General features: G+C 46.3%; 2 protein-coding genes and 1 long non-coding RNA gene across 6 annotated transcripts in view; 2 read left to right on the forward strand and 1 right to left on the reverse strand.

Annotated features, from left to right (window-relative positions):
• Positions 1 to 13828, reverse strand: part of SMURF1 (SMAD specific E3 ubiquitin protein ligase 1) — a 50925-nt gene extending 37097 nt beyond the window's left edge. For 2 of the 4 annotated variants that reach the window (XM_083413508.1, XM_083413507.1), the window contains exon 1: positions 13467 to 13816. In XM_083413508.1, the coding sequence (XP_083269634.1) occupies positions 13467 to 13521 (55 nt within the window). In that variant the 5' untranslated portion in view covers positions 13522 to 13816. Of the gene's footprint in view, positions 1 to 13466 lie in introns of all 4 variants that reach the window. The other 2 variants (XM_083413505.1, XM_083413506.1) reach the window with 2 other exon arrangements.
• Positions 1 to 27718, forward strand: part of LOC310664603 — a 404468-nt gene that overhangs the window by 352948 nt on the left and 23802 nt on the right. The window lies entirely within an intron of this gene.
• The window catches only part of FSCN1 (fascin actin-bundling protein 1), a 333406-nt gene that overhangs the window by 175102 nt on the left and 130586 nt on the right, over positions 1 to 27718 (forward strand). The window lies entirely within an intron of this gene.

Below are 27718 nucleotides of genomic sequence, written 5' to 3' on the forward strand. Positions count from 1 at the left end.
AACAAGCAATATATTTCTGTCCTTAAACAACTGTTCTTTACAGTCTGCATTTCAACTATATTTTACAACTTTACACCTAAAGAAACACTATACCAAGGAGTTTTGAATCTCAGTCAGAATCAACTACACAGATTATAAGGTAGCAGAGTTAACAGCACACACTATTATGAAAGAGGGCTTTTATTTAAACTGAAGCTGTGTCAGTCTATGTGTTGTACTTTTGTTCCTCAAATATGACAGCATTATTTCAACAGCCAAGTTAATGACTTCAAATTTGAATTAATACTCTGTTTACACAGACCTACACTGACAGACACCAGAGCTGACTGACAAAACACACAGACATATATATGCATGCATATTATCCAAGCTCTAGTATAAGAAAGCATACAAAAGTGTTGGACTGTGGAACATTCCCAGTGGAAAAGATTTTTGGCTACTACCATAGTTAGTTATCCACTAGGATTATAGTCTGCCAATATTCACTTGCTGGTTTTGAACTATTTGATCTATAATATTTGTGCCCATTCTTCTTGCTCACAACCAAACTGAAGATTTAGGACACTCAGGCATAACACAATAGCACTGATAAAATCCCAAGCTTTATCTTGTATCACCATGAAATGTTAAAATATTTAATGCCTTCTCAGCTCATTTATTATGAGACTTGACAATTCCCTGGCTTGGAGTGCAACCTTAAGCTGCAGGTTGTCATTTTACTCACGGAGACAACTGAAAGAAGCCATTTAAGGCTATTAGGCTACATTCTATAATGAAACCTGGAAAGGCTATAGAGTAATCATTTTAGGAGGGAAGAGCAATGGGTAACTGTGCTAAATTCTATATAACAAGGATGTCTCTGGACTTTAGACTAAGACTCTTACAACAAAAGAATAACAGTCCTACCTTGGGACTTGCGACTCAAACATTCTGGTTCCCAAACCCCGCAAACCCAGAAGTGAGTGTTCCGGTTTACGAATGTTTTTTGGAACCCGAACGTCTGACACAGCTTCTGATTGGCTGCAGGAGCTGCACCTTGATTCCCAAACGTTTTTTTAAGTCAAACAGACTTCCAGAACAGATTCTGTTTGACTTCCAAGGTACGACTGTACTTAGAATTTTCTGGACTCCACTATGTTTAGGAAAGGGCTATTTAAGACATCTAGCTGATGGAGATGTAATAGGGATGAACAATGCTTCTTTAAAACACATGTTCATACAATGTCCGACACTGGTAAATTTTGGGAAGAGGGTAATAGAAACAATTACTGTGACTATACAGAAAATTCTCAAATTTGGAGAGGAAATTCCTTTGGAATTTTGTTCCAAATCTAACTAAGGGACAGTATGAATGGGTTTTCCAAGCCGTTACTATGACAAAAAGACTGGTATTGATGTACTTGCAATTATTATCTGAGAACTTCTAAATTCACTCTCATTTAGATAAAAATCGAAATGTTGCTTTCTATGTAATTTTTTTTTTTAATTCATTCTCCCTCGTCTCTTCTTTCTCAATCATCTTGGAATAGTTTTCAGATCTGCTCTGGTTTGGTTTGGAAGTGAAGTGCTCCAACTTGATCAGACTTCAACTCAGGAAATGCTTCGGATTCCAGGCTGTTTGGTGCATATCATGGTTTCTCCAGTGGCACACACACACACACACACACACACACACACGTGTCAGGGACCAGGAGCACTGGCAGAGGAAGGAGGATGCGGTGGGTGCGGTCTGCCCTAGGTGTCATCCCTGAGGGGGGGTGACATCGCCCCCCCTGGGACGCTCACCACGGGCAGCACACACACACCCCGGGACACTCGCCGCTCACCGTGGGCAATTAACCCCTCCCTGCAGGCACAGCATGTGCGCCGCTCTGGGTGACGGAGCCGCTAACTCCGCCTCTGACCAGGAGTCAGGTGTGGTGGCAAGGACTCCAAACCTGAAGGAGAAGGGCATGTAGAAGTGCTTCTGCCCAAGGAAGCTGCAGGACCAGCACCCCTGCCTCTAGACAGAGGATGTAGCACTGGCATCCTCTGGCTCCAAGGACTTCACTATAGAAGACCCATGACAACTTGTGCCACCACTTCTGTATCACAGTTAGAAACTACTGGAGGAGGCTGGACCCCTTTACATCAAGCAGCAACTTGCAACATAGGGGTTGCTAACAATCATGCTGCACCTGCTGCTATTACTATACAAGGGCTCAGTTTCAGCCTGTTCATTGCTGCAGCAACCTCAGCGTTCTGTGTTTCCCAGAGTGCAGCCTGAACCTCACCTTTTCTTACATTTCAGTCAAGCACTGCTGAACAACAGAGCAGGACAAGCAGAAGAGTAATTCTCCATGGTTAATCTCCATTAAATATATAAAGAGGATGGCTTGACAAGAGAAACAAACAAACAAAAATCTTCTGTTGACAGCAAAAGCTCAACAACCCAAGAGACTGAGAAGAGACACATTTGATACTATCTTAAGCATGCCTCTCCTAAAGTGGGTAATAATAATTTTGTTTAGTTATTAGCCATAACAGAACAAAAAGCAGAAAAAAGCATTCTGAGTTGAGCAACAAATTTAGTTCTTAAATTCCTTGCCATTTATGCTAACTAGAGTATGTCTCACTGAGCTCAGTAAATGCACTTAGGACTGCAATATATTTTTTTTTTAATTAAGTAGTTCAGGTTTCCATCAACAATCTTTTGCATCAGTTTTCATCCAAATTGATAGCCATTGTTACCAGCTTCAAAACAATCCAAAATCTCCTTCAAACAGTGAATTAGGATTCTGGCTTGTTCTGAAGCTGATTAACTATAGTTTACTGGCTCTGATGACATAGGAAATTGGTTAAATGCCTTCCTGGTTTGACTGCTCACACTGTATCAGACATTGTATCAGACTAGACAAGTAGCCACCTTGCACAACTACAGTACTGAGAAGACCAGGTAGAATTCATTTAGGTTTTACTGTCACAGATGTCTACGCAAGATTGGTCTCCACACCTGCCATAAATCAGAGTTGTAGATATATGCATCTTCCTAACTATAATAAAGCATATACATTTATGCTGTAACATGTGGGTTGAAGACTAAATTATAATTAAAGCCTAGGTGCAACATAAATTTCCTTAAATATTTCCGTCACAAATTGTTATGAATCGGGGATATTATTATAGCGCACTGAACAGATGGCTATTTGTGGTCATCACCAAGCACTACCTAGGCACATACAGTTTATGCTTTTTCACAGATCTTCCTGGACTCCATCCTTCCATGAACACATATGAAAGACCAGAGGCGCATTCTCATTTTGACAGCTATAAAGCCACAGGCATCATTTGAACCTATCTAGAACTGCAGAAAGGGACAAATAGCTCACGGCCTCAGATGAGGGTGCATATTCCCATGTACCATCAAAAGACTCACGTAGACCCTTTGGTAGAGCCCATACGTATCTGTCTCATGGGCTTCCCAATTTCTGGACTGATAAACTGTCTCTCTTAAAACTTTACAAATCACTCTTGGGTAGATACTTTCATTGACCACTAAAAGAAAAGAAGTATACATACTAATCAGTCATCTAAAGTTAATCTCTATCTTGGCTAATGTAAGAACCATCATATTTTTCCTTTACTTCTGCTCTTTATCTTTCAAAGGATGAATCCATGAGTTAGTGCTATAGGTACATTCAGAAAACTGCTGAGATTTGCATTTTCAGAGAGAGAATGAGCAGTTTTGTCATGGGGCTTTGAGGCAATTTGAGATAAGTTAGATTGCAAACTTACACACACTCATTTGGGAACTTAGCTGCATTGTCAGTCAGTCTGCAAAGAGCTTCCTGAATTACCATATTAAGGACTATCAGACAGGTTTCCCACTTGTTGTCAAAGCTTTTTCAGCCCAAAGTCCATATTCCTCCAAGGGCAACTTTCTGGGAGACAAATGCCAGTGGTAGGCAAGGCCAGAGAAGAAAGTGGGCAGAGCAATAGATGAAACTCTTACCTAACTTGCAGCCATTCAAAGGCCAGAGTTTGTACACACACCTTCTTCACCCAGGCAAGCAATATCCTACATTCCAGTCAGGGGGAAACACTCAGAGAAGGCATGGAGCAGGGCTGGTGAAGGGTGGGGGCCTCGGGACAGAGTCCCAGGGAGCTACATTTGGCCCCCAGGTCTGAGGTTCCCTACTCGTGTTTTATAATACTTTTCACCAGTCATTTCTCCCCCATCCTAACATTTTGCTATGAGTTATTTGAAACTTAAGAGGTGGTCCATTTAATATAACAAATTACACTGTTTCTGTATGCAGTTGTTCTAGTGTACATGGGTGCCGGCATCTCTCTGCTATAGTCTATACACTAAACAATTTCCCCTTAAATAATTCCACTTATTGCAGGAGTATTGCCATTTCTCTTTGTCACTTAACATAGGTTTTACTTCTATTTTATATTATCTAATTTGAATGACATCATTACCAGAGAATACAAAAACATAAGCAACAACACACTAGTCCTGAGAATTCACAGTTCAGGTTCTACAATAATATAGTCTTGGAAGATCACTCATCATGGCATTTTGCAGCAAATTTGACACCAAGAATAGTGAAAGATTATCACATCAAAGTTAAAGGAGCCTTCATAGCTTTAGCACAACAAGCTCTCCATCTGAACCACAAGACAATAGCCAGCAAAAGGTATTTCTAGTTCATGGCACAAGATGCTACAAGCACGCCTGATCCAGAGAGAATTCCTTTCAGCTGCAACCGAGGTGAACACAGCTGTTACCACCACACCCTTTGTGTATTATTTCAGTATCTGTAACAATAATGGATTTGTTTATGCACATTACAAATAAGTGCATAAATCAATCTGCATTAGTTAATCTAGCAGTTGGGATCCAACATGGTTATTTTTATGTGCAGTGGGTTCTGAACAATAGATTCTTATGCCTTATCACAAACTACACTTTCAAAAGTGATTTCCTATGTGACCTGGGGAAAGAGGCTGCTGTTTGCGAAACATAAACCCTTAGTTAATGCCCCCTGCAAACACATGAACGTGTGCCATAGCATTTTGGATCCCAACCAGTATCTTACAAAACGGAAAGCTTTCTCTTAATGCCACTCGGTCAGCTATGAATCAAACAGCCTGAAGGATTTGTGTCTGCTGCACTTGCTTTGCCCTTGACATAAGCCAACATACCGTTAAGTTCTGGCCTCTAACGCGATTAAACATTAGTGGGCAAAGGTAACACAGAACTATTCTACTCTAGAGTTTAACAGATTCTCAAACAAAGTCACTAACCATCTGATCCAGGTATTACTCCTGTATTACTCCTATCGGTATTCTCTTATACAGAGAACACAAATACAGCATGTGGTATTTAAAACATTTCCTTATTAGTTCCGCCTGTGGGAAATTACCGTTCTTTCTTCCTTGTTTCCATATAATACTATCAAGTGTTTTGTTATTCAAAGCTAAGATACAGCATTTCTTTGGAAACAAAGTTAATGAACATGGTAGATAGCATTTATCAATTACTGTATATAATAATTTGTTTTTAGACATTTCAACACATAAAAGTAGTACACTTCCACATTTCCTATCAAAGGAATAAAGTAACATTTTAGGCAATTAGTTACTAAAGAGACCTCTATCCAAATACTAGTAAGATACACAGCAAGGCAGTGTCCTCTTACCCAGACCAGTCAGTAAGCCAAAGCTATTTCCACTGTGCATATGTAATTAAGAAATAAAATGATTTGCTGAAGTCAAAGCTTATCTGTTCAGAATGTTTTTCAGTTTTAGCAAAATACACTGACTAGAGTGTGTCTACACATAACGAAAAGGCGAAAAAGAAATATCTCTCCCAGACCTATTTCCTTGTACCACCTTATTGTAATGACCTTGTTCATACATCAATGATACTGATTTCTTGCTACTTTCTATCAGAATGATCCGTTATGTTTATTGTTTGTATGTTTATAAAAGAACAAGTATATTTTTTAAAGAAACAAATTTATTATGCATGTAACATTTTAGATAAGATGAATAGCCTGTTGTCACTGTGTTGTTACTGAAAAAGACACACAAAGTTGTCTGGGCCAATCAATGTTAGTGTCATTGATCAGTGAATTAACTTTTCAGCATTGGCTTTACTCATCAAAAGTAAACAGGGGATAGCACACAAGCCACAGCCCTTTTTTTAAATAAAAAAAGCTGCCCTTGATTACCTTTTTAAAAAACGATAAGAGCTATTTTTCTGCACAAGAAAAGCAGACAACTCCTACAAGTTCAAACATACTAGGAAGGAATTGTGTTTTTGTTTGTTTGGATAATTAATGAATACTTCAGATGCTTCTAATTATCCAAACCCCCCACCCTCTCTCTCAATACAGGCTATAATGTTTGAGAAACACAGCCTTAATCTCCAATCTAGTTATTTTTATTCCTCCTTTCCATTTGATTACTTAGGGCAGATCTACATAGTTTACCCTTCATGACTCTATCTTCTCATGTCATACACAGTATACATTACTGAGAGGAACACAACTATACATACACCCTAATAATGCTTAAATCTTATCTACTGAAAGAGAAAATATGTAAGCGGGGGAAAAGATATATAAGCCAATGATTTCTTGGCATGCATAACAGGAGCAAAAAATACAGGGTGGCAAGGAGAGAATCACCTTTAATTTGCAATGTGATATTTCAATCTCTATCTTCATCATAAAAAAAATCTGCACATTGGTTTAGTTTAATGCATATCCAGATGGTTCATCTCCAGTTAAGCTATGAAATTAGTCATAGGGGCAATACTATATTTAACACTTTGCTTTAACAGTCAGATCACAGAATTCCACAGAAGACATCAACCATGAGTATCTGAATAAATGTTGGAAATTTGCTTTACTGTAATCAAAAGGGAGCAACAGCTATTTTAAACCATTCTGCAGCATGCTAAACACTTAAGTTGTAGCATATTATACCATGACAATGTTTTGTTTTGTTTTGTTTTGTTTTATAAAAGTTTAAAGTGTTGGATTTGCTTTACCAAGACTGAAAAGCCTGAAGGTCTCAATAAATTATTGCTGCTGCGTTTACACAAGCCATAGAATTCTATTAACCACAGTCTCTCCAATCACGTCTGCATAATTATGGTGACAGAGAAGACTACCACTGAAAGCAAAGACACAAGTATCAGCACACAACTGGTTTCATAAACAACTTAAGCACCTTTCAAAAGAAAAGTGTCCTTGATCTCAATGAGCAAAACCCAACGTGAAAGGCAGTGCTTGTAAAGATTCATTCATTAACATACTTCAATAAGGAAATGCTTTGGAAATATTTAAAAATCCAGGCGTCAACCCCACTGTAGCCATATTAATTTATAAGCAACTAGTTGGGCCCTTAAGTGGAATTAGGAGCAGCAATAGCTCAGGTGGAGCATATGCTTTGCACGAAGACCCCAAGTCCAGTCTCTGGCACCTCCAGCTGACGAGGGGTGGGGAACTATTTTCAGCCCAAGGGTCTCATTCTCTCATGGGGAACCTTCATGGGACCACATATCAGTGGTGTCCACGTCTGAAGACAAAAGTGGGTGAAAGCAATGGATGCACCTCTTTCCTCTATACAACAAGCAACATCACAGTTCTAGGACACACTCTAGCCTGGCAAAAGCACCTGAGGAGTGCTTAGAAGGGATGAGGTCTGGAGAGGGGACCTGGCTCAGAAAGAATGCTGAGGGCCAGAAAGCCAAAGGGTCTGAGATTCTTCACCCCTTGGCTAAAGGGGTTTCTTGTGGTGGAAAGCCACCTCCTAACCTACCCTGCCAGGCTATGAGACACACTTCCTTGCATTCTGGCTGAGTTCCTAGAAAGCCATGGCTTGTTATAATAATAATAATATAATAATAATAATTTATTATTTGTACCCTGCCCATCTGGCTGGGTTTCCCCAGCCACTCTGGGCGGCTTCCATAGAAACAAAAAATACAGTAAAATATCACAGATTAAAAACTTCCCTGAACAGGGCTGCCTTAAGATGTCTTCTAAATGTCAGGTAGTTATTTATCGCTTTGACATCTGCTGGGAGGGCGTTCCACAGGGCGGGCGCCACTACCGAGAAGGCCCTCTGCCTGGTTCCCTGTAGCTTTGCTTCTCGCAATGAGGGAACCGCCAGGAGGCCCTCGGAGCTGGAACTCAGTGTCCGGGCAGAACGATGGGGGTGGAGACGCTCCTTCAGGTATACTGGGCCGAGGCCGTTTAGGGCTTTAAAGGTCAACACCAACACTTTGAATTGTGCTCGGAAACGTACTGGGAGCCAATGTAGGTCTTTCAAGACCGGTGTTATGTGGTCTCGGCAGCCGCCCCCAGTCACCAGTCTAGCTGCCGCATTCTGGATTAGTTGTAGTTTCCGAGTCACCTTCAAAGGTAGCCCCACGTAGAGCGCATTGCAGTAGTCCAAGCGGGAGATAACCAGAGCATGCACCACTCTGGCGAGACAGTCCGCGGGCAGGTAGGGTCTCAGCCTGCGTACCAGGTGGAGTTGGTAGACAGCTGCCCTGGATACAGAATTGACCTGTGCCTCCATGGACAGCTGTGAGTCCAAAATGACTCCCAGGCTGCGCACCTGGTCCTTCAGGGGCACAGTTACCCTATTCAGGACCAGGGAGTCCTCCACACCAGCCCGCCTCCTGTCCCCCAAAAACAGTACTTCTGTCTTGTCAGGATTCAACTTCAATCCATTAGCCGCCATCCATCCTCCAACTGAGTATGTAGTACTCAGTAAGTAGTCCAATGGTCCAAAAGTTTTGGCAACGTCAAATTTTCACGTGAGTGATATCACCAATTTCAAGCCTAAGCACATGTAAATACTCATATTATGACCCTTGGCTCCTGCTTTCCCTTGCTAGATTCACTTTGACTGTAAGCTCCTTATGGCACAACCCTCTCTGTCTACGTGAGTCTGCATAGAGTACCCAATATTTATAATACCCAAAATTCTATTTTTTAAAAAACTTCAGCTTTACTGTTTGTGTACATTATGGGCAAGATCCAACTGTTGCAGCCCAGTAGCAAAAATAGCCATTCTGCTACTTAGAACCCCATTCTTAACACAGTGCAACAGTCAAATTCAATGGGTAGCCTGGGCCAGTAAAAGTGATGCAGAAGTGATGAATCATATACTGTACTTTTTTGCCCTGTTCTGCTACTTCTGCAACAATGCTATTTCTCTCACTTCATACACTAACATTACACTGGCTCTCGCCCAAAGTGTTTTGTATAATCACAACTCTTATTTGACTTCAGACTGCAATTCTAAATACGATATCTAAGAGGCTGTACAACAGAAAAAAAGCCATATAACAGCAGGACAGGAAGTAGAGAAAAGCAAAGAATACATGAGAACATAATGACTTCTACGTGTTTTGAAAGTTTTTATCATTTTTTTCTCCCTTCGGAGAAGCAATTTGCATTTGCAATATGGTTTTACTTTTGAAAAAGAATGTGTTAAAAGATTATTAGATAACTGAGACAAAGAAAAGTCACAAAGCAAATAGTATGTCACATATTTGCGGAATCATTATCTGAGCTATAAAAATGAATAAAAATGTTAACATGTAGTTCACTAAAAGAAAGCAAAACAGGCAAAAAATACAATAAATCACTGCCAGATACTGAACAGTTTTCTTCAAAATGTACACTGGTGTTACCGTTGCCGCTGTCACTGCTACTGCCACCAAGGGAGAGAGGTCGGAGGGTACTGGGAGGCCAAGGGAGGCCACAAGGAATCACACCCCGAGCCTACTGGGCCCCGGCTAGCAAGAAAAGAGCAGGCCCCCGGGGTCTGTGGGGAACCATGCACCAGAGACCACAGACCACTCCAGAAAAAACAAACGCAGCACAGGACCTCCCCTACTGGATGATAACTACTACTACTACTAATACTACTATTAAAATGTACATTGGTAAATGGGAAGATTAATTTTCTGACAGAAGTGGATTCACTAACAGGCAGAACACACAAATAAGGAGAAGCTGATTTCTGAACTACATTTGGCAAGACTCTCTAGGATACAGGGCTTGGAGGCAGGCAATTCCCCACAGGAACAATCTATCAAGGCCGTTGCCAGTCATATTTTGATAGGATCAGTAGACACTCTCTTGGGGAATTTTAAGTTTTGTTGGAAAGGGGAGGGAGGTGACAGACAGGAAGTTGAACACTGTCTGGATTCCAATGGCTAGTTCACGCATTTCACATATGTGTATTACATCTGTGCAGAAAACTGCATGAACTCTGAAAACTACACAGGACACACACACACACCCTGCCATGGTTACATGCAGCATTTATTTATTAATAAGTAATTACATAAAAGCATTTCACATATGTTGTCAGTAATCCTTGCAATAATTATTTAAGGTATGTCAGTGTTATCATTTCTATATTGCAGAAACAAACAGAACAACTGAAAGAGAGTAGTTTGCCTACAGTGAGCAAAGATGAAGAATTTGAGGTCCTCCAGTAGGGATGTCAAAAAAAGGAAACAGGAGCGGAAATTGCCAATGGCCACTTATTCACCCCATGTCTGGAACAGAAATCAAACCAGCGAATACGATCAGCATTCACTGCTGTTGCTGGGTTGAGTCTGCAAATGTTACATAATTGATTACTTCCTCTCCCCCTCCCCAATTTGCATTGTTTCTTTTGCATTGAAATAACCAAATAACAATGAGAATAACTACATATATTAAATAAGCTACATAATTTCATCACAACAAACACTGGGTTTTGGGAGAATCAGATGAACTGCAGTGAAACAAAAGCAGTGGTACAAGCACCAACTGCAGCGAAGAATGGAAAACAATGCCTTCTTACAGCCCATCTATCCTCCAGAGGATATTCCACCCCATCAGCCCCAGCAAGAATGAGCAATGGTTAGGAATTGTAGGAGTTATAGTACACTCTGCGAGATCAACAGGTTCCCATGCCTGACCTAATGCCACATAGGAAATTCATAGATGAATAAATATATTAACCAGAGACCTGGTTCACAGTTCTTAGTCACTGTACACTAGCTCTCAAAATAGCCACAGCAGACAAAGTTTCAACTGGAGATTACTACATGTTGAAGAAAATACACAAGTTCAACACAGATACAGTAGCCTTATAGAAAAGGTGTGGGCATAGTGGCTCTAATGGTTAGAACTCAGAGCTCGACAGAAAGGCTATCTTTGAGGAACACAATAGTAAAAAAATCAAATTATGCAATGCAACAAGTGTGAAACAAAAAACGGAACAAGAGTTGCTGTTAAGACAAAATAGGTTTTTTTAAAAAAATGTATACCGCCATATACCCGCAGGTCTCAGGACAGTTCACAGGATTAACAACAAGAAAACAAATGAAAGGGAAGGAATTTCTAACTTTCACCTGTATCTTATTCAAACCATGGAATTTCTGTTTCAGTAAATAACTTCTTAATATTTAGAGCTTTTTCTCCACCACATATTTCTATTTTGAAATACATACTTGCCTCCCAGTGTTAGAAACTGGGATAGAAAAGCTAGGAGCCAAATGGCTCCTGGGACCTGGGTTGTGGGTGCCAAAACAGAATGTCTAGTCGCCATTTGGAGGGTCAGTAACACTTTTTATTTATAAGCATGACTAATACGCAATTCACATAAGTGACATTGTTAATATCACATTTTAACAGAAATTGTTAATACATGTTTAATTTGGCGTTTGCAATTAAAATATTGGTACCATACTTGGATTTTCAAAATACTCTACTCTTTATTGTTACACTCCTTAACATATTGTCTAACCATAACATATACTTCGAGACTTCAAAGCACATACATTTCCTGAATCCTTGAGAGTCAACCAGGCACAAAAAATGGCACCCAGACTTTTTGAGGTGCTCGCAAATGGAGAAACTTTAGGTGCGAAATGCGCCTGGCGACCTGCTAATTTTGAACCCTGTTGCCTCCTCATGATGTGAGAAGTAGCTCTCAGTAGGAAAACCCAAAGCTGCAATCCCTTGCAAATACAGCTTGCAAATCCACATTAAGAATCACTTTAACTATTTTAAGCAACACAATTCTTGAGGTGCCCATCCCAACAAGTCTTAAATGAAACCCAACCTTCCCTTCAGGCCCCCCAAAAGTCTGGCTGGCCAAATCCAATTTTCAAAAGGAGACTCTCTTTGGTGTCTGCACATAATAGCTGGGTATAAACTGATTCTGTCAGACAGGAAGAAAACAGAAGCATTCTGAAATAAGGAACTGCAGCTACATCCAACAATGCAATGCCCTTTTGAAAGAGGAATGGCTTCCAAAGCGCTCCAGTTCTACAGAATCCCAAGAAAAAAGCACCTAATCCTTAATACGCCTTATTGACTCAACAGAAACAAAAACAAGTTTACCTGCTTCCTATAAACTGCAAGAGGTTTAGGCTAGAATTCTGCCTTTCCCCCTGAGAGTCATCCTGCAAAGCTCCAATGGGGAGAACTGTGAAGGAATGAAGTGGAGAAGAGGGAAGGAAGTACAGCAACCCCACAGCTTAGTTGAGCTTTCTTGCAGGACTGGAATGCCCATCTGTAGTGTACTGCCCCATATCCCGTACTCACAGTGGGCAAGCAGACACCGGTGGGCAGCTCAGAAGCAGGACCTGTGAATAACAGCACTCTTCCCCCACTTGTCATTCCCAGCAAGGGACATTCAGCGTCCATACCCAAAATGGAGGGGGGGTGAGAGAGGAATGGAGAAGAATCAAGAGCCCCCCTGTGTGCACACACCTTTTCTTCTTCCCAAAAGAAAATTATGGGCGATGGGAGAGAAACAAGAGAAGGATGGCGCAATCCCTAACCTACTTACTATTATAAGGGGTGTGTGTTCTTTGTCGCTTCTGCTTTGTTGCTGTAAGCCGCCTTGTGTACAGTAGAGGGGAGGGATAGGAATTAGAAGGGAATTGAAGTGAAAAATGAAAAAGTGAAAGATTGCGGGGGGGGGGGGGGAGAGATAATGGCCATCACTGCCATGTGAACATTCAATCCAAAACTATTTTCCCATGACATATTGGATACCATTAGTGTATTTAAGCATATATATTTTTTGTCAATGGGCTATGGCTCTTCTCAATCCCAGCACAAAACAAGTTCGAGAGAGGATTTTCAGGTGGCGGCGGAGCAGCCCCGACCTGCCACAAAAAAGGCTGCTGCTCCTAAGACTTTGCGGGGAGAGAGAAAAGACCCCCGAGGCTCCCCGCTCTCGGGAGTCTCGCCTTCTTCCTCCGGCTGCCTCGCATTGCAGGGCTTCTCCCCTTGCCCGCCCGAGAGAGGCAGCGGCGGGCCAGGGCCGGGGCCGGGGGCTGACCCGCAGCGGGGCGGGATGGCGGCCCTCGGCGTCTCCCGGGCCGGAGGAGGAGGAGGAAGACGACAAGGAGCGCCGCCTCCGCCGCCTTCCCTCCTTACCTGTGAGGCGAACTTTGATGCTGGATCCGGCCCTCCGGGTCCCCGCGTTCGACATGGCTCCCCTCAGGCGGGCGCCGGGCCCACCGGCCCAGAGGCGAGAGGCCGGGTCAGCCGACGGACGCCGCCATCGCTGCCCTCCCCTCGCCCTCGCGGGTCTCCCTTCCGGCGGCCTCCCCTCCGTGCTTCTCCTCAGGCGGCGGCAGCTGCAGCAGCGGCGGCGCCGCCTCACCGAGCTCGACGCCCGCCGCCCCCCCTTCCGTCGCCGGACGCGAACGGCGACTGCGCGAGCTCGCGCGCGCCGCCTCAGAGCCGCGGCTGAGGCTCAGACTGAGGCGGCGGGGCTGCTGCGCAGGCGCGCTCCCGCCCGCCCCGCTTCTTGTAGCGCGCCTGCGCACACGCCTGCCTGCTCCCAGGGCCAACCAGCTCGCCGCGGCTCCTCTTCCCGTCGTGCGTCGGGAGGGAAACAGACGCCGCGCCGCCTGGCGTGACGTGCGCGACGGTGCGGCTCCCGCGGCCATCTTGGGGAGGTCTGGGGCGTCCAGCTTCGGGCAGCGGAATGCCACGCTTCGAACAGAGATAGATAGATAGATAGATAGATAGATAGATAGATAGATAGATAGATAGATAGATAGATATGTATATATGTGTGTGTGTGTGTGTATATATATATATATATATATATGTGTGTGTGTATATATATATACACATATACATATATATATGTGTGTGTATGTATGTATATATATATGTATATATATGTATACACACACACACACACACACACACACACACACACAGTGTTCTTTCTATGTGTCGTGGTTGCTGTTAGTTACCTGTCTATTCCACCTTTGCTCCAAGCAGCTCAGGGTGCCGCACACGGCCCCCCTGCAGCTCTCCATTTCACAACAACCCTGCGAGGTAGGCTAGGCTGAGAGACAGTGACTCGCCCAAGGTCTCCCAGGGAGGTGGATAGTCAATCAGGATTTGAACCCTGAACTCTCCGACTGCCGAGTCCAGCACTCTAACCACTGCGCCACCACAGGCTCTCAGTACAGACCCCGAGGAAACAGGAGGACCACCCCTTTCCGATTGAAGGGGCGTTGCAGCAACTCCCATATCTTCACTGGAAGCTTCTGTGTGTGACTTGGTGGACCCCCAAGGCGCCCTTTTTAAATTGCACATTTGCAATGATTTGTGCTCATTATGTTATTGGGGCAGTCATACCTGATCCCACTTTCAACACTCGTTTGCAGCTGCATTTATTATTATTATTATTATTATTATTATTATTATTAAGAGGTCACAGTGCTTCATTTCCACCATGCAACTTTCTGTTGGAATCCCACAAGTTTTTATACCACAAACATTCCACTTCATTTTTCTCCTGTTCTGCCACAGTCCCTTTCGACAGCAATCAATTGGACAGCAGAACAAACAAACTGGCTAAGCCCGTCTCTACATGTTGCAGAATACACCCACACCAGTCTGGAGGGACCCTGTGTAGTTGTGTCGTTGCTAAAGACTTAAAGGTAAAGGTAAAGGTACCCCTGCCTGTACGGGCCAGTCTTGACAGACTCTAGGGTTGTGCACCCATCTCACTCAAGAGGCCGGGGGCCAGCGCTGTCCGGAGACACTTCCGGGTCACGTGGCCAGCGTGACATCGTTGCCCTGGCGAGCCAGAGCCGCACGTGGAAACACCGTTTACCTTCCCGCTAGAAAGCGGTCCCTATTTATCTACTTGCACCCGGGAGTGCTTTCGAACTGCTAGGTTGGCAGGCGCTGGGACCCAACGACGGGAGCGCACCCCGCCGCGGGGATTCAAACCGCCAACCTTTCAATCGGCAAGCCCTAGGCGCTGAGGTTTTACCCACAGCGCCACCCGCGTCCCTAAAGACTTACAAAGCACCTAAAATGTTGTAAGTTCTGTCTGACAGCCGCTGCCCATAGGCTTCCAATCTAAAAGACACAATATAAAAGGAAAACGGGTTGGGTCAGGGAAGAGGGGGAAACAAACACTGTCTTTCGCTGTTCAGCAGAAGGGACCAGGCAGACCTCCCCCATATCACAATGTTCTGCCTGGGAGGCAAAGGATGGGCAGCTCGCCCCCATGGCCTAGGGTCACTTGGCAGAGGGCAACGTGTGCATGTCTTCAGCTCCTGGGCTTTAAAGTCTTGTAAATGACCCTCTGAGGGCAGCATGGCCTGAAAAGTGGGGCAAATGAATATTAAAATATACGCAGGGCAGGGCAAGGCAAGACACAAGTCAGCACCCTGAGGGAAGGCAGAGCTCTGAAGCTCCAGCAATGAACAAGCTCCAACTGAGCCCGCAAGTCAGGGTTGAAGAACTTTTGTGGCTCCATTGGCCAGATCTTGGTGGAGATAAGAACATAAGCAGAGCCTGCTGGATCAGCTAGGCCAGCATCCTGTTTTTTACATTAGCCTGTGAAAAAGCCCCCAAGCAGGATTTGAACACAAGCCCGCTCCCCTCCTGCAGTTTCCAGCAACTGGGGTTCAGAAGCATTGCTGTCTCTGACTGTGGAGCCACGGATATCTCACTCTGTGAATGACAACCACTGCCTCCTGCGGTGGGAGGGAGTTCCACAGTTTGCGCTGCGTGAAGAAGGCCTTCGATTTGCCAGTCCTGAAGCTTCCAACATTCAGCTTCATCAGTCTGGAGAGAGGGAGGAAAACTTCTCTCCATCCACTTTCTTCGTAGCATGTATAACTTTCAAAACTTCTATCTGACTCACATTTCTCTGAACTAAAAAGGCCCAAACGCTTCAACCCTTCCTCCTTCAGGAGTCCCTGCATCCCCTCTATCACTCAGCCTGCTTCTCGGGATAAATTTGACAGGTCATCATTTGACATGACATCATTATGACATCCCGTGATTTCTAAGTGGGCAGCCACCTGTCAAAATCCTTTGCAAAATAAAGCAGAGAAATCATTCTTGGCTCATTCCTCTACTATTTACCACTGGGATACGTTTACCCCACAAGCAATGGTGGGGGGGCGGGGGACAAAAGGGAGAAATAATTCTTTTCTTTGCCCTCCCCCTGTTACTGCCACTGCTAGAGGACTGTCTTCATTCTCCACTGAAACTGCTCGGCTTCCTTTATCATAAACCTGCACTTCGGATATTTCCGCCCTCTCCCCTGCCGCCTTTTCCAAACCGTGGAAAGAATTGAAGCAGAACCATATGCCAGCTCTGGCGCACTGAGCAACTTAGCTTCAAAGGCTTTGAAACGAAATTGCAAAATGTGTACACCATTAGGAAAACAAAATGCAGAAAACGAAAACATAAACAAAATATGCCGAAAAAAGGAAGAAAACGAAACCCTGGGGAAACTGTGTTCAATCGTTTCAAGGTGGCTTTCAAGGAAATGCCACCAGTTCCATGCAGAGGGCCGGCCGGCCAGGTGAGACTGATGGTATCAGGAGGAGGATTTGGGGCCAAGCTCTTCCAACATCCTGTTCTGAGAGGAGCCAACCAGATGCCTTTGGGAAACTCACAAGCGGGATCGGGGCACAAGAGCCCTCTCCCCTCTGGTGGTCTCCAGCAACTGCCACTCAGAAGCATGGTTGCCTCTGACTGCGGAGGCAGAGAAGAGCCTTCCTGGCTGGTGGCCCTCAATAGCCTTCTCCTCCTCCATGAATTTGGCCAGTCCTCTTTGAAAGCCACCCACATTGTTTGGCCGTCACTGCCTCTTGTGGGAGAGAGTTCCGTAATCACCTCCAACAATTCTGTGGAGAAGTCTGCTCCTTTGGGAATTTCTTACTCTGGGATTTCTCACAGCTGTCCATGGACTAGTGCAGGTCAGTTCTGTATCCAGGGCAGCTGCTTACCAGCTCTATCTGGTATGCAGGCTGAGACCCTCCCTGTCCGTGGACTGTCTGCCAGAGTGGTGCATGCTCTGGTTATCCCACTTGGACTACTGCCATGCGCTCTACGTGGGGCTACCTTTGAAGGTGACCCAGAAACTACAACTAATCCAGAATGCGGCAGCTAGACTGGTGACTGGGGGCGGCCGCCAAGACCGTATAACACCGGTCTTGAAAGACCTACATTGGCTCCCAGTACGTTTCCGAGCACAATTCAAAGTGTTGGTGCTGACCTTTAAAGCCCGAAACAGCCTCGGCCCAGTAGACCTGAAGGAGTGTCTACATCCACATTGTTCAGCCCGGACACTGAGGTCCAGCTCCAAGGGCCTTCTGGCAGTTCCCTCCCGGCAAGAAGTGAGGTTACAGGGAACGAGGCAGGGGGCCTTTTTGGTAGTGGTGCCCGCCCTGTAGAGTGCCCTCCCATCAAGGAAATAAACAACTATCTGACTTTTAGAAGACACCTGAAGGCAGACCTGTTTAGGGAAGTTTTTAATGTTTGATGTTCTATTGTGCATTTAATTCTGTTGGGAGCTACCCAGAGTGGCCGGGGAAACCCAGCCAGGTGGACGGGGTATAAATAATAAATTGTTGTTGTTGTTGTTGTTGTTGTTGTTGTTGTTAACTTACCCTCTGACATACAGTGGTACCTCGGGTTACAGATGCTTCTGGTTACAGACGCTTCAGGTTACAGACTCTGCTAACCCAGAAATAGTACCTCGGGTTAAGAACTTTGCTTCAGGATGAGAACAGAGATTGTGCAGCAGTAGCATGGCGGCAGCGGGAGGCCCCATTAGCTAAAGTGGTACCTCAGGTTAAGAACAGTTTCAGGTTAAGAACGGACCTCCAGAACGAATTAAGTACTTAACCCGAGGTACCACTGTACAGTGACCCTACCAGTACTCTCTGTTCCACCAGGTTTCTGTTGTGTTTACAATAGCAATGCCATCCTCTAAGACCAAGTACTCCAGGTCTCCCATCTTGTCTTGGAGGCCTCTGGCATTAGCAGATAAACACCTGTGAACAGAGCTTCTCTCTCATTTCAGTCTCTGCTGGTTTGGCCTCTTCGAATGGCTATTCTGTGCCCACGCACTCTCGATGCCTAGTTCTACAGGCAAGAAGGCTTCCTTCGGAAAAGGGGTGGCGAACCTTATCAAGCTGTAGAGCCAGACTCCCCGGTGGGCCAAACTGGACAGGTGCGTACCACTGCCCACCTGGCTCCAAGTGCACTTTGAAGTCAGGGCTTCCCAGTGTTTTGGTGGGAGTGGTCAGAGAGGGAGGAGGATCAGGAAGAGATCAGGGAGGTTAGACCCAGAGACAGCCCCCAGGTTTCTGTTACACCCACTGCAGGTGGGTACACAGGGGTTACGTTCTTGTGCATAAGCAAATTGTGTAAAGCCAGGATGACCCCTGGAACGCCCCACCTGACCATCCGTACCTGTCTGAAGGTGGCACTGTGGGCCTTGCCCCTGCACAGAAGGCAGAGGGCCACCTGAGATCTTACAGGAGCCCCTTTGCAAGACCTTCCCAGACCCTGCCAAGTGTGCAAGGAAGCCTGGACATTCCTCCGGTAGCATTTGATTATAAGCAGTGTTTTGGCCTGTGTTGCTGTGGCCTCCCTGAACTGCCACCCTGTGCCCCTGCACTCACAGTCCTTAGTTCTATACTATCTCCCCTATTTAAAATGCTCACCATTTTTTTCATCTTCATCCCAGCGGGGAGATTTGGGCCAAAGTGGACTCTCCTCAGCTCCTGACAGCTTCCTTGCGCCCACTGCAATCCATCTAAAAGGTCTTTGCCGCTTTTCTGATTTTAAGCACCAACATTCTGGTTCAATCCCAGTCCAAGGGGATTGGACCGTCCCTTTTGCACAAACGCAGCTTCCCCCAGAATGGTCCCCAGCACCTAACGGATCTCTCCTCCAGACACCATCACCACATCTGGGCACTGAAACTGCAGAGCTGTGTCTGTCTGACTAGCCCTCTGCATGGAACTGGTAGCAGTTTCACCAAATAGATACCTTTGAGAGGCCCTAGCTTTCATCCTCCTAACCAGCTCTCTAAATTTAGCTTCCGGGACCTCATTAGGACATTTCCCCTTGTCCTTGGTGCCACGGACTTACGAATTGCCGGGCTATGTAGGCAATGAACAGCATCTGCAAACTTCGTACCTGGCCAGCAATTCGCCCTGCGGTGAATTTACCACTGCATCATTTAAAAAGTAAAAAAGCTAAAGCCCAAATGAGCTATTTTTAACAATTAAACAACTAACAATATGCTGCCTTTTCATGACACCAAACTTGCGCTGCCTGAGGCGTTGACCTCACTCTGACTAACAGTTGGGCTGGCCCAGCTGTGGAGTGCAGTGTTGAAAAGATGAAATAAATAATAAGCATTAATTGAACCAAAAGTCATATGTTGCTGACCACCGAGGGCGAGGGATTTCTCAGCGGTGCATTATGAAGCTTTCTGGCAGAACGAGGGAGACTTTTTGCAGACAAAGGCATATCCCGCCCCCGCCACTCCACAGAGCAACCGTGTTGGGGGCTTTTTGTCCGTGAAACGTGCTTTTGTACATGTTCCCGGCTCATCTCTCCTATCAACGCTCGCTGTCACCACCCTCGACATTCTTGTCGCACCAAATGTCCGTCCGCGCTTTGAATCCTGAGATGGCTTTGATCACGAGGACGTCCCAAGACAAGTCTCTCAGTGTGACAGCGCGGTGGAAGGAACTCAGACGAGATCCCGTAAGACACTTGCCAAAAATAGCATCCTTTTAAAGCCGGTTGGGGTGTGTGTGTGTTGTTTTTTAAGCCCAAATGCTATAAATCACACAGAGAGATAATGCCCCCCACAAGAGCCGTGCCAGGAGAAAAAGATGGAGAATTGTAAGGGTTTGGCCACAGGCAAGCGAGCGCAGCTTACGGTGCCAAAGCCAAGACAGGTCTACACAGACGTAAGACCCATTGAGTTAAACAGTAAGCCTGGGGAGCCTCACTCTACCATCCGTCAAAGCGAAATCTTAGTGGCCCACTAGTGTCACTGCACAGTGTGGTGTAGTGGTTAGAGCGTCAGAAGAGGCCTGTAGAGACCTGGTTTCCCATCCTCGCGTGGCCGTTAAGTTTCAGTCAGTCACCAACCCTCAACACAAGTTCCTACCTCTTGCAGGCCTTGCAGGACTCTTGGGAGAAAAGAGAAAGACTGTACAGTGGTACCTCGGGTTACATACGTTTCAGGTTACATATGCTTCAGGTTACAGACTCTGCTAACCCAGAAATATGCTTCAGGTTAAGAACTTTGCTTCAGGATGAGAACAGAAATCGTGCTCCGGCGGCGCGGTGGCAGCGGGAGGCCCCATTAGCTAAAGTGGCCTTCAGGTTAAGAACAGTTTCAGGTTAAGTACAGACCTCCGGAACCAATTAAGTACTTAACCCGAGGTACCACTGTAATTGTCACCTTGAGCCGCCTGGTGGAAAGGTAAGGTATAAATGAAAACAAATAAAATGTAATATTATTATTACATCCACAGCATCCATTTCATAGAATCATAAACTTGGAGGCATCTTGAGGACCATTTAATCCAGGGGTCAGCAACCTATGGCCCGTGGGCCAGAAGTGACCCATGGAGGTTGTTTGACCGGCCCATGACCCGCCCCCGAGCCAAGTCGCCCACTCGCTGCGCTAAACCGGCATGGCATGGGGATTCGCTTCTGTGGTTCAAGAAATTGGGTCTGGAAATTGCAGGTACACGCGCTCACACACACACACGCAATCCAGCCCACAGAGGGATCTCCACAGGACCGATCCAGCCCAGGCAAGATAAACCTTGCCAACCCCTGACCTAATCAAACCCCCCTACATTGCAGGAATATGCAGCCGTCCCTTACGGGGATCAAACCTGCAACCTTGGCGTTATCAGCACCACCCTGACCACGCCCCCAAGGATCCTGGAAACTTGGTTTACTCCTCACGGAGCTACAATTCCCAGCCCACTTGGGAAATTACAGTTCTGGGATCCTCTGGGGAAACCCATGCGCTTTAAATGTGTGGCGTGGATGAATAAGAATGGGTCCTGCAAGGGCCGGACAGAGGACCGCGATGGAGTGTATGCTCAACTTGGAGGGAGGAGAGGGAGTCGAGAAACATGGCTTTAAATCCTTGCGGACTTCCTCACAGGGTTGTTGTAAGGCCCCAAGAACCCCTTCCAGGGACCCCACCCTGAGCTCTTTGGAGGAAAGGAGACAGAGGTTATAAATAAGAAAGTGTGAAGGAAACAGCAGAGCTGTTCGGCAGTGGAACAGAGTTCCATCAGAAGGCAGCGGAGTCTCCTTCCTTGGGGGTTTTTAAGCAGCGGTCAGGCGGTCATCTGTCAGGGATTCCTTAGCTGCGATTCTTGCCTTTCAGGAGGCTTGGCTGGATGACTCTTGGGGTCCCTTGCAACCCTCTTGTTCTGCGGCTCTATGGATCACACACAATTGACCTTCAAGGTCAGCGTAGTGTGTGGTCTGGCCATTCACAGGGCGGCAGAGAGAGAGGGGGGCGGGGAGGCCAGCTGAGGCTATGAGCACCCAGAGAGAGGGAGAACATGGCAGCATGTAGCAAATAGCATTGCAATTTTTCTACAGGCGAGGAATTGACCTAGTTCCCCGATCCCGTTGATTTATCGAACTGGAAGCCGGAATCAAGATGATGTGCAGTTGGATTATGCGCTGCTCTGGAGAGCACTTCAGTTCATGCCATCAGCTACAGATTTCAGATTAAACCAGTGAGGTCGCCTCCTCCTAAAGGCTTCAGAAGACAATAGCGGTTTTTTGTTTTTGTTTTTACAAAACTTGTATTTCAGACAAAGTCGTGTGTGTGTGTAAGAGAGAGAGAGAGGAGAGAGAAATTGACACATCTGGTGTGTCTTTGGCTCAGTGGCAGATCACACAGTGTGCAACATTTTCACCATTGTGACCTCATATCTGGGTCATAGCAATTTCTCCTGTGGACAGCCTGCTGATTACAAAGCTGGCTTTGAAACAGGGTCAGAACAGTCTGGTTTTACTATTTGAATAGTGAGTATTTTGTTATTTGAGAGCACAGAAGGCTTGGGCAGCGGTCATGTGCAGAATCGTTCAAGAGCCAGCCCCTGCAACCGAACTCAGGGCTCATTCACACTCCTGGATGCCCCGTGCCTAGAAATCAGGCGTCCAAGCAGTTTTCTCCTTGTCTCTTGCTTTCTAGGCACAGGTCTGAGTAGTTTGCCTTTACCACCTTCCCACTCTTTAGTGCTGGATCGGAACAAACAGCAGTCCACAGAAAATCTCATTGCTGTTTGTTCCAATTCTCTGGGCAGGGAAAATGCTGCTGTTCAATGTCTTCATAAATTATTTGGATGAAGGAACTGAGGGGACATTCATTCAATTTGCAGATGACACCGAGAGGGGTAGCAAATGCTGCAGAAAGCAAATTCGCGATTAAAGATGATCTTAATAGGTTGGGGAATTGGGCCCTAACTAGCAGAATGAACTTCAGCAGGGAGAAATGTCAGGTTCTGCACTTAGGCAGGAAGAACCAGCTGCACGAAGAGGAAATGGGGGACCTGGCTTGCCAGTAGTACATGAGAAAAGGATCTCAGGTCTAAGTAGACCACAGGCTTAACATGAGTCCACAGTGTGATGCGGCAGCAAAAAAAGCTAATGCTATTCTAGGCTGCATCAACAGAAGTCTAGTCTCTAGATCAAGCCCCACTCTACTCTGCCTTAGTCAGACCTCACCTGGAATACTGTGTCCAGTTCTGGGTGCCACAATTTAAGAAGGACGTTGGCAATCTAGAACGTGTGCAGAGGAGGGCAGCCAAGATGATCAAGGGTCTGGAAACCAAGCCTTATGAGGAGAGCTTGAAGGAGCTGGGCATGTTTAGCCTGGAAAAGGGGAGTCTGAGAGGAGATATAATAATAATAATAATTTATTATTTATACCCCGCCCATCTGGCTGGGTTTCCCCAGCCACTCGGGGCGGCATTCAACAGAATATTAAAATACTATAGTCTATTAAACATTGAAAGCTTCCCTAAACAGGGCTGCCTTCAGATGTCTTCTAAAAGTCTGGTAGTTGTTTTTCTCTTTGACATCTGGTGGGAGGGCATTCCACAGGGTGGGTGCCACTACCGAGAAGGCCCTCTGTCTGGTTCCCTGTAACCTCACATCTCACAGGGAGGGAACCGCCAGAAGGCCTTCAGTGCTGGACCTCAGTGTCCGGGCAGAACAATGGGGGTGGAGATGCTCCTTCAGGTATACTGAACTGAGGCCATTTCGGGCTTTCAAAGTCAGCACCAACACTTTGAATTGTGCTCAGAAACATACTGGGAGCCAGTGTAGGTCTGTCAAGACCAATGTTATGTGGTCTCAGCGACTGCTCCAGTCACCAGTCTAGCTGCCACATTTTGGATTAATTGTAGTTTCCGGGTCACCTTCAAAGGTAGCCCCACATAGAGCGCATTGCAGCAGTCCAAGCAGGAGATAACCAGAGCATGCACCACTCTGGCGAGACAGTCTGCGGGTAGATAGGGTCTCATCCTGCATACCAGGTGGAGCTGGTAGACAGCCGCCCTCAACACAGAAATGACCTGTGCCTCCATGGACAGCTGTGAGTCCAGAATGACTCCCAGGCTGCACACCTGGTCCTTCAGGGGCACAGTTACCCCATTCAGGACCAGGGAGTCCTCCATACCTGCCCACCTCCTGTCCCCCCAAAACAGTACTTCTGTCTTGTCAGGATTCAACCTCAATCTGTTAGCCGCCATCCACCCTCCAACCACCTCCAGACACTCACACAGGACCTTCACTGCCTTCACTGGTTCTGATTTGAAAGAGAGGTAGAGCTGGGTATCATCCGCATATTGATGGACAAGAGTCAAGAGTCAGTTAGCTACACCCAAGAGCTTGGGTATAACCTTCGACGCCTCCCTTTCCATGGAGGCGCAGGTTGCAGCCACAGCAAAGGTGGGATTTTTCCATCTCCGCCATATCAAGCAGTTGGCTCCTTACCTCTCTCGCCTTGACCTCGCCACTGTGATCCACGCAACGGTCACCTCCAGACTTGATTATTGTAACTCGCTCTACGTGGGGCTGCCCTTGAGACTGACACAGAAACTCCAGCGGGTGCAGAATGCCGCGGCGAGACTCCTTACGGGGTCCTCGCCGCGGGATCACATTCTTCCAGTGCTTTACCAACTGCACTGGCTCCCAGCGGAGTACAGGGTCAGGTTTAAGGTGCTGGTTTTGACATTTCAAGCCCTAGGACCCATGTACCTACAGGACCGCCTCTCCCGGTATGCCCCCCGGAGGACCTTAAGGTCCACAAATGACAACACTTTGGAGGTCCCAAGTTGCAAGGTGGTTAGATTGGTCTCAACTAGGGCCAGGGCCTTTTCAGTACTGGCCCCAACTTGGTGGAACGCTCTGTCACAAGAGACTAGGGCCCTGCGGGACTTGACATCTTTCCGCAGGGCCTGCAAGACACAGCTGTTTTGCCTAGCCTTTGGTTTGGACTCAGTCTGACCCTCATGTTTCCCTCCCCTTATGGTTTTGATCTATGGGCTACTATTAAAATGAGGCTGCATTTTAAATTATATTTTAACCTGTATCTTAATTTTTTTTAATTGTAATTTTACTGGTGTTAGCTGCCCTGAGCCGGGTTCTGGCCGGGGAGGGCGGGGTATAAATAAAAATTTATTATTATATTACATGGGCATAGAGTGCCACCTTTTCCGGGTGTTGGCTGGTTCATCGGCTGTGGCCATTCCTGGAGAGGAAGACTATGGCTACAGTGATATCCCCGTTGAATTATTGACATGCTTTGTTTCTCAGACTTTGACTTGACTGTGGCTGATCTTTGACCTGAGGTCATTGCATGGACGAGGGATGCGGGTGGCTCTGTGGGTAAAAGCCTCAGCGCCTAGGGCTTGCCGATCGAAAGGTCAGCGGTTCGAATCCCCGCGGTGGGGTGCGCTCCCGTCGCTCGGTCCCAGCGCCTGCCAACCTAGCAGTTCGAAAGCACCTCCGGGTGCAAGTAGATAAATAGGGACCGCTTACTGGTGGGAAGGTAAACGGTGTTTCCGTGTGCTGCGCTGGCTCTCCAGATGCGGCTTTGTCACGCTGGCCACGTGACCCGGAAGTGTCTGCGGACAGCGCTGGCTCCCAGCCTATAGAGTGAGATGAGCGCACAACCCTTGAGTCTGTCAAGACTGGCCCGTACGGGCAGGGGTACCTTTACCTTTACCTTTACCTTTACATTGCAAGGACAAATGGCTCAAACTGTCCCAAGTGACCTGGATGTGCTGGGACTGGACAGAGCCTCTCCGACTCCTGGGCCTGGAGAAGGGTCTAAGAGAGGCTCCCCAGCCCCCGAGGGTTTGGTCTGGCAGAGCTGCAGGACAGCCCAGCGCACTGATTGTGCCATGCCTTGTTTCCCCACACACCACATTTCCTCATTCTAGTTTGTTTTCATCTTCCATATTGCCAACTCGAGCTGCAAAAGCTTCAGACATCTGCTTGCCAAGAGACGTCTTCATGAAATGTAGCATAAGATCAGCTGGTTCTGGTGAAGACAGTTCTAGCAGGGAGAGGAGGGGAAATGGCTTTAATAAAAACCGGCAAAACTACAGATGGCATGGAAGGGGTGAGAGAGAGATTCAAGCACGCTTGGTTAGCTCTAGCAGACGGTAAAGGTGGATCTGGGGACGAGGGTAGGTCTGATCTACAATGCTAGAAAACATCAATTTCAATACCGATGGTTTCAAACATTTTAAGGGCACTTCAGACGTCCTTTTCATGATTTTTTTGTGTGCTCGTGATGCTATCAGGGCACACCTGGTCTGGAAGTCACCAGGTGAGGGAAGACCCACATTCTAATTCCTCTGTTGGGTTGAATCAATATATATGTGTGAGTGTGTGTGATATCTGTCTGTCTGTCTGTCTGTCTGTCTGTCTGTCTGTCTATGCAGACACACACACAGAGAGATTCATTTCAGTTCCCTTGTTTCTACATTAAAAAAATATGCCTGCAATAATTTCTTTCCTTTTGGCCCCTCTCCTTATTTCCTCCCACCCCCAGCCACTGGATTTCCTGAGGCTGTGAGCCCCAAGGGGACAGAGATATTAAAAGCTGCTCTGAGTCCAGGCTGCAGAGCCGGATTTAAAATCGAATAAGCAAGCAGGCAGCCTCCTTCTGCCTCCTAGTGCCCACACTGAAGAATGCAGGGAGACACGACCAGGATGCCAGTCGGTGCCCGGCTGCTGCTTCTGGCTTGAAATAGTTCACGGAATGTTTGTGTTTTACGATGGAGCAGCGTTGAAACATTTGACTGCTAGTCATTTGGAATTCTGTCTCAATTTGGAGGATTCACAGGGAAACTCCGACACAGAAGTGCTCAATTAGATCTAGAACAGGCATAGGCAAACTCCGGCCCTCCAGATGTTTTGGGACTACAATTCCCATCATCCCTAGCTAACAGGACCAGTGGTAAGGGATGATGGGAATTGTAGTCCCAAACATCTGGAGGGCAGGAGTTTGCCTGTGCCTGGTCTAGAAGTTCATCTATATCTCCTACGTCCTGAATTGAGGCGACTTGGGAATCAAGGGGGGGGGAGAGGAGGAAAGGGCTGTTTCCCCTGGGTCCTTCCTGAGAGCTTCCCGGGGTGCCTGGTTGGTAACAGGGCACTGGATTTGAAGAACCTTTGGGTGCTAGTCGGATTTCATCTGGCTGTGCAAGTTTGGGCAGCCCTGTCCTCCACTCACCGAAACTTTTGAGTGGCCTTCAAGGGCGGAATGTACCACTTTTCCTTATGATGTCCCTATTTTCATTGGATAAATATTGGAGAGCATGGAGTTGTCTATCCCTGAGCCATCTGAAGGCAACCCTGTATAGGGAAGGTTTTTTTAAAAAAATTATGTTTTTCTATATGTTGGAAGCTACCCAGAATGGCTGTTTACTATCAGGAAATAAACAACCATCTGACTTTTAGATGACAGCTGAAGGCAGCCCTGTATTGGGAAGTTTTTAATGTTAGTATGCTCTGATATATGCTGTGAGCTGCCCAGAGTGGCTGGGAAAACCCAACCAGATGGGTGGGGTATACATAATAAAACTGTTGTTGTTAAAATTATCGTTATGGGATGGGATGTCCCTGTTTTCATCGGATAAATGTTGGCGGGTTTGTCGTGTCCTTCTGCCTGACGCATTGTAAACCACGTGGGGCGGATGGCATTTGATACGCCCCGGTTCAGTATTCCCCCCCCACACACATCTGTTTAGTGCAGGCAAGGAACAGAATCCTAAAAGCAGCTACTCCTGGTCTGCTACTCCCATCTTGCAAAAACCTAGCAGAGC

The sequence above is a fragment of the Podarcis tiliguerta genome (assembly GCF_965153285.1).
Source record: "Podarcis tiliguerta genome assembly, chromosome: 14".
NCBI lineage: Eukaryota > Metazoa > Chordata > Lepidosauria > Squamata > Lacertidae > Podarcis > Podarcis tiliguerta.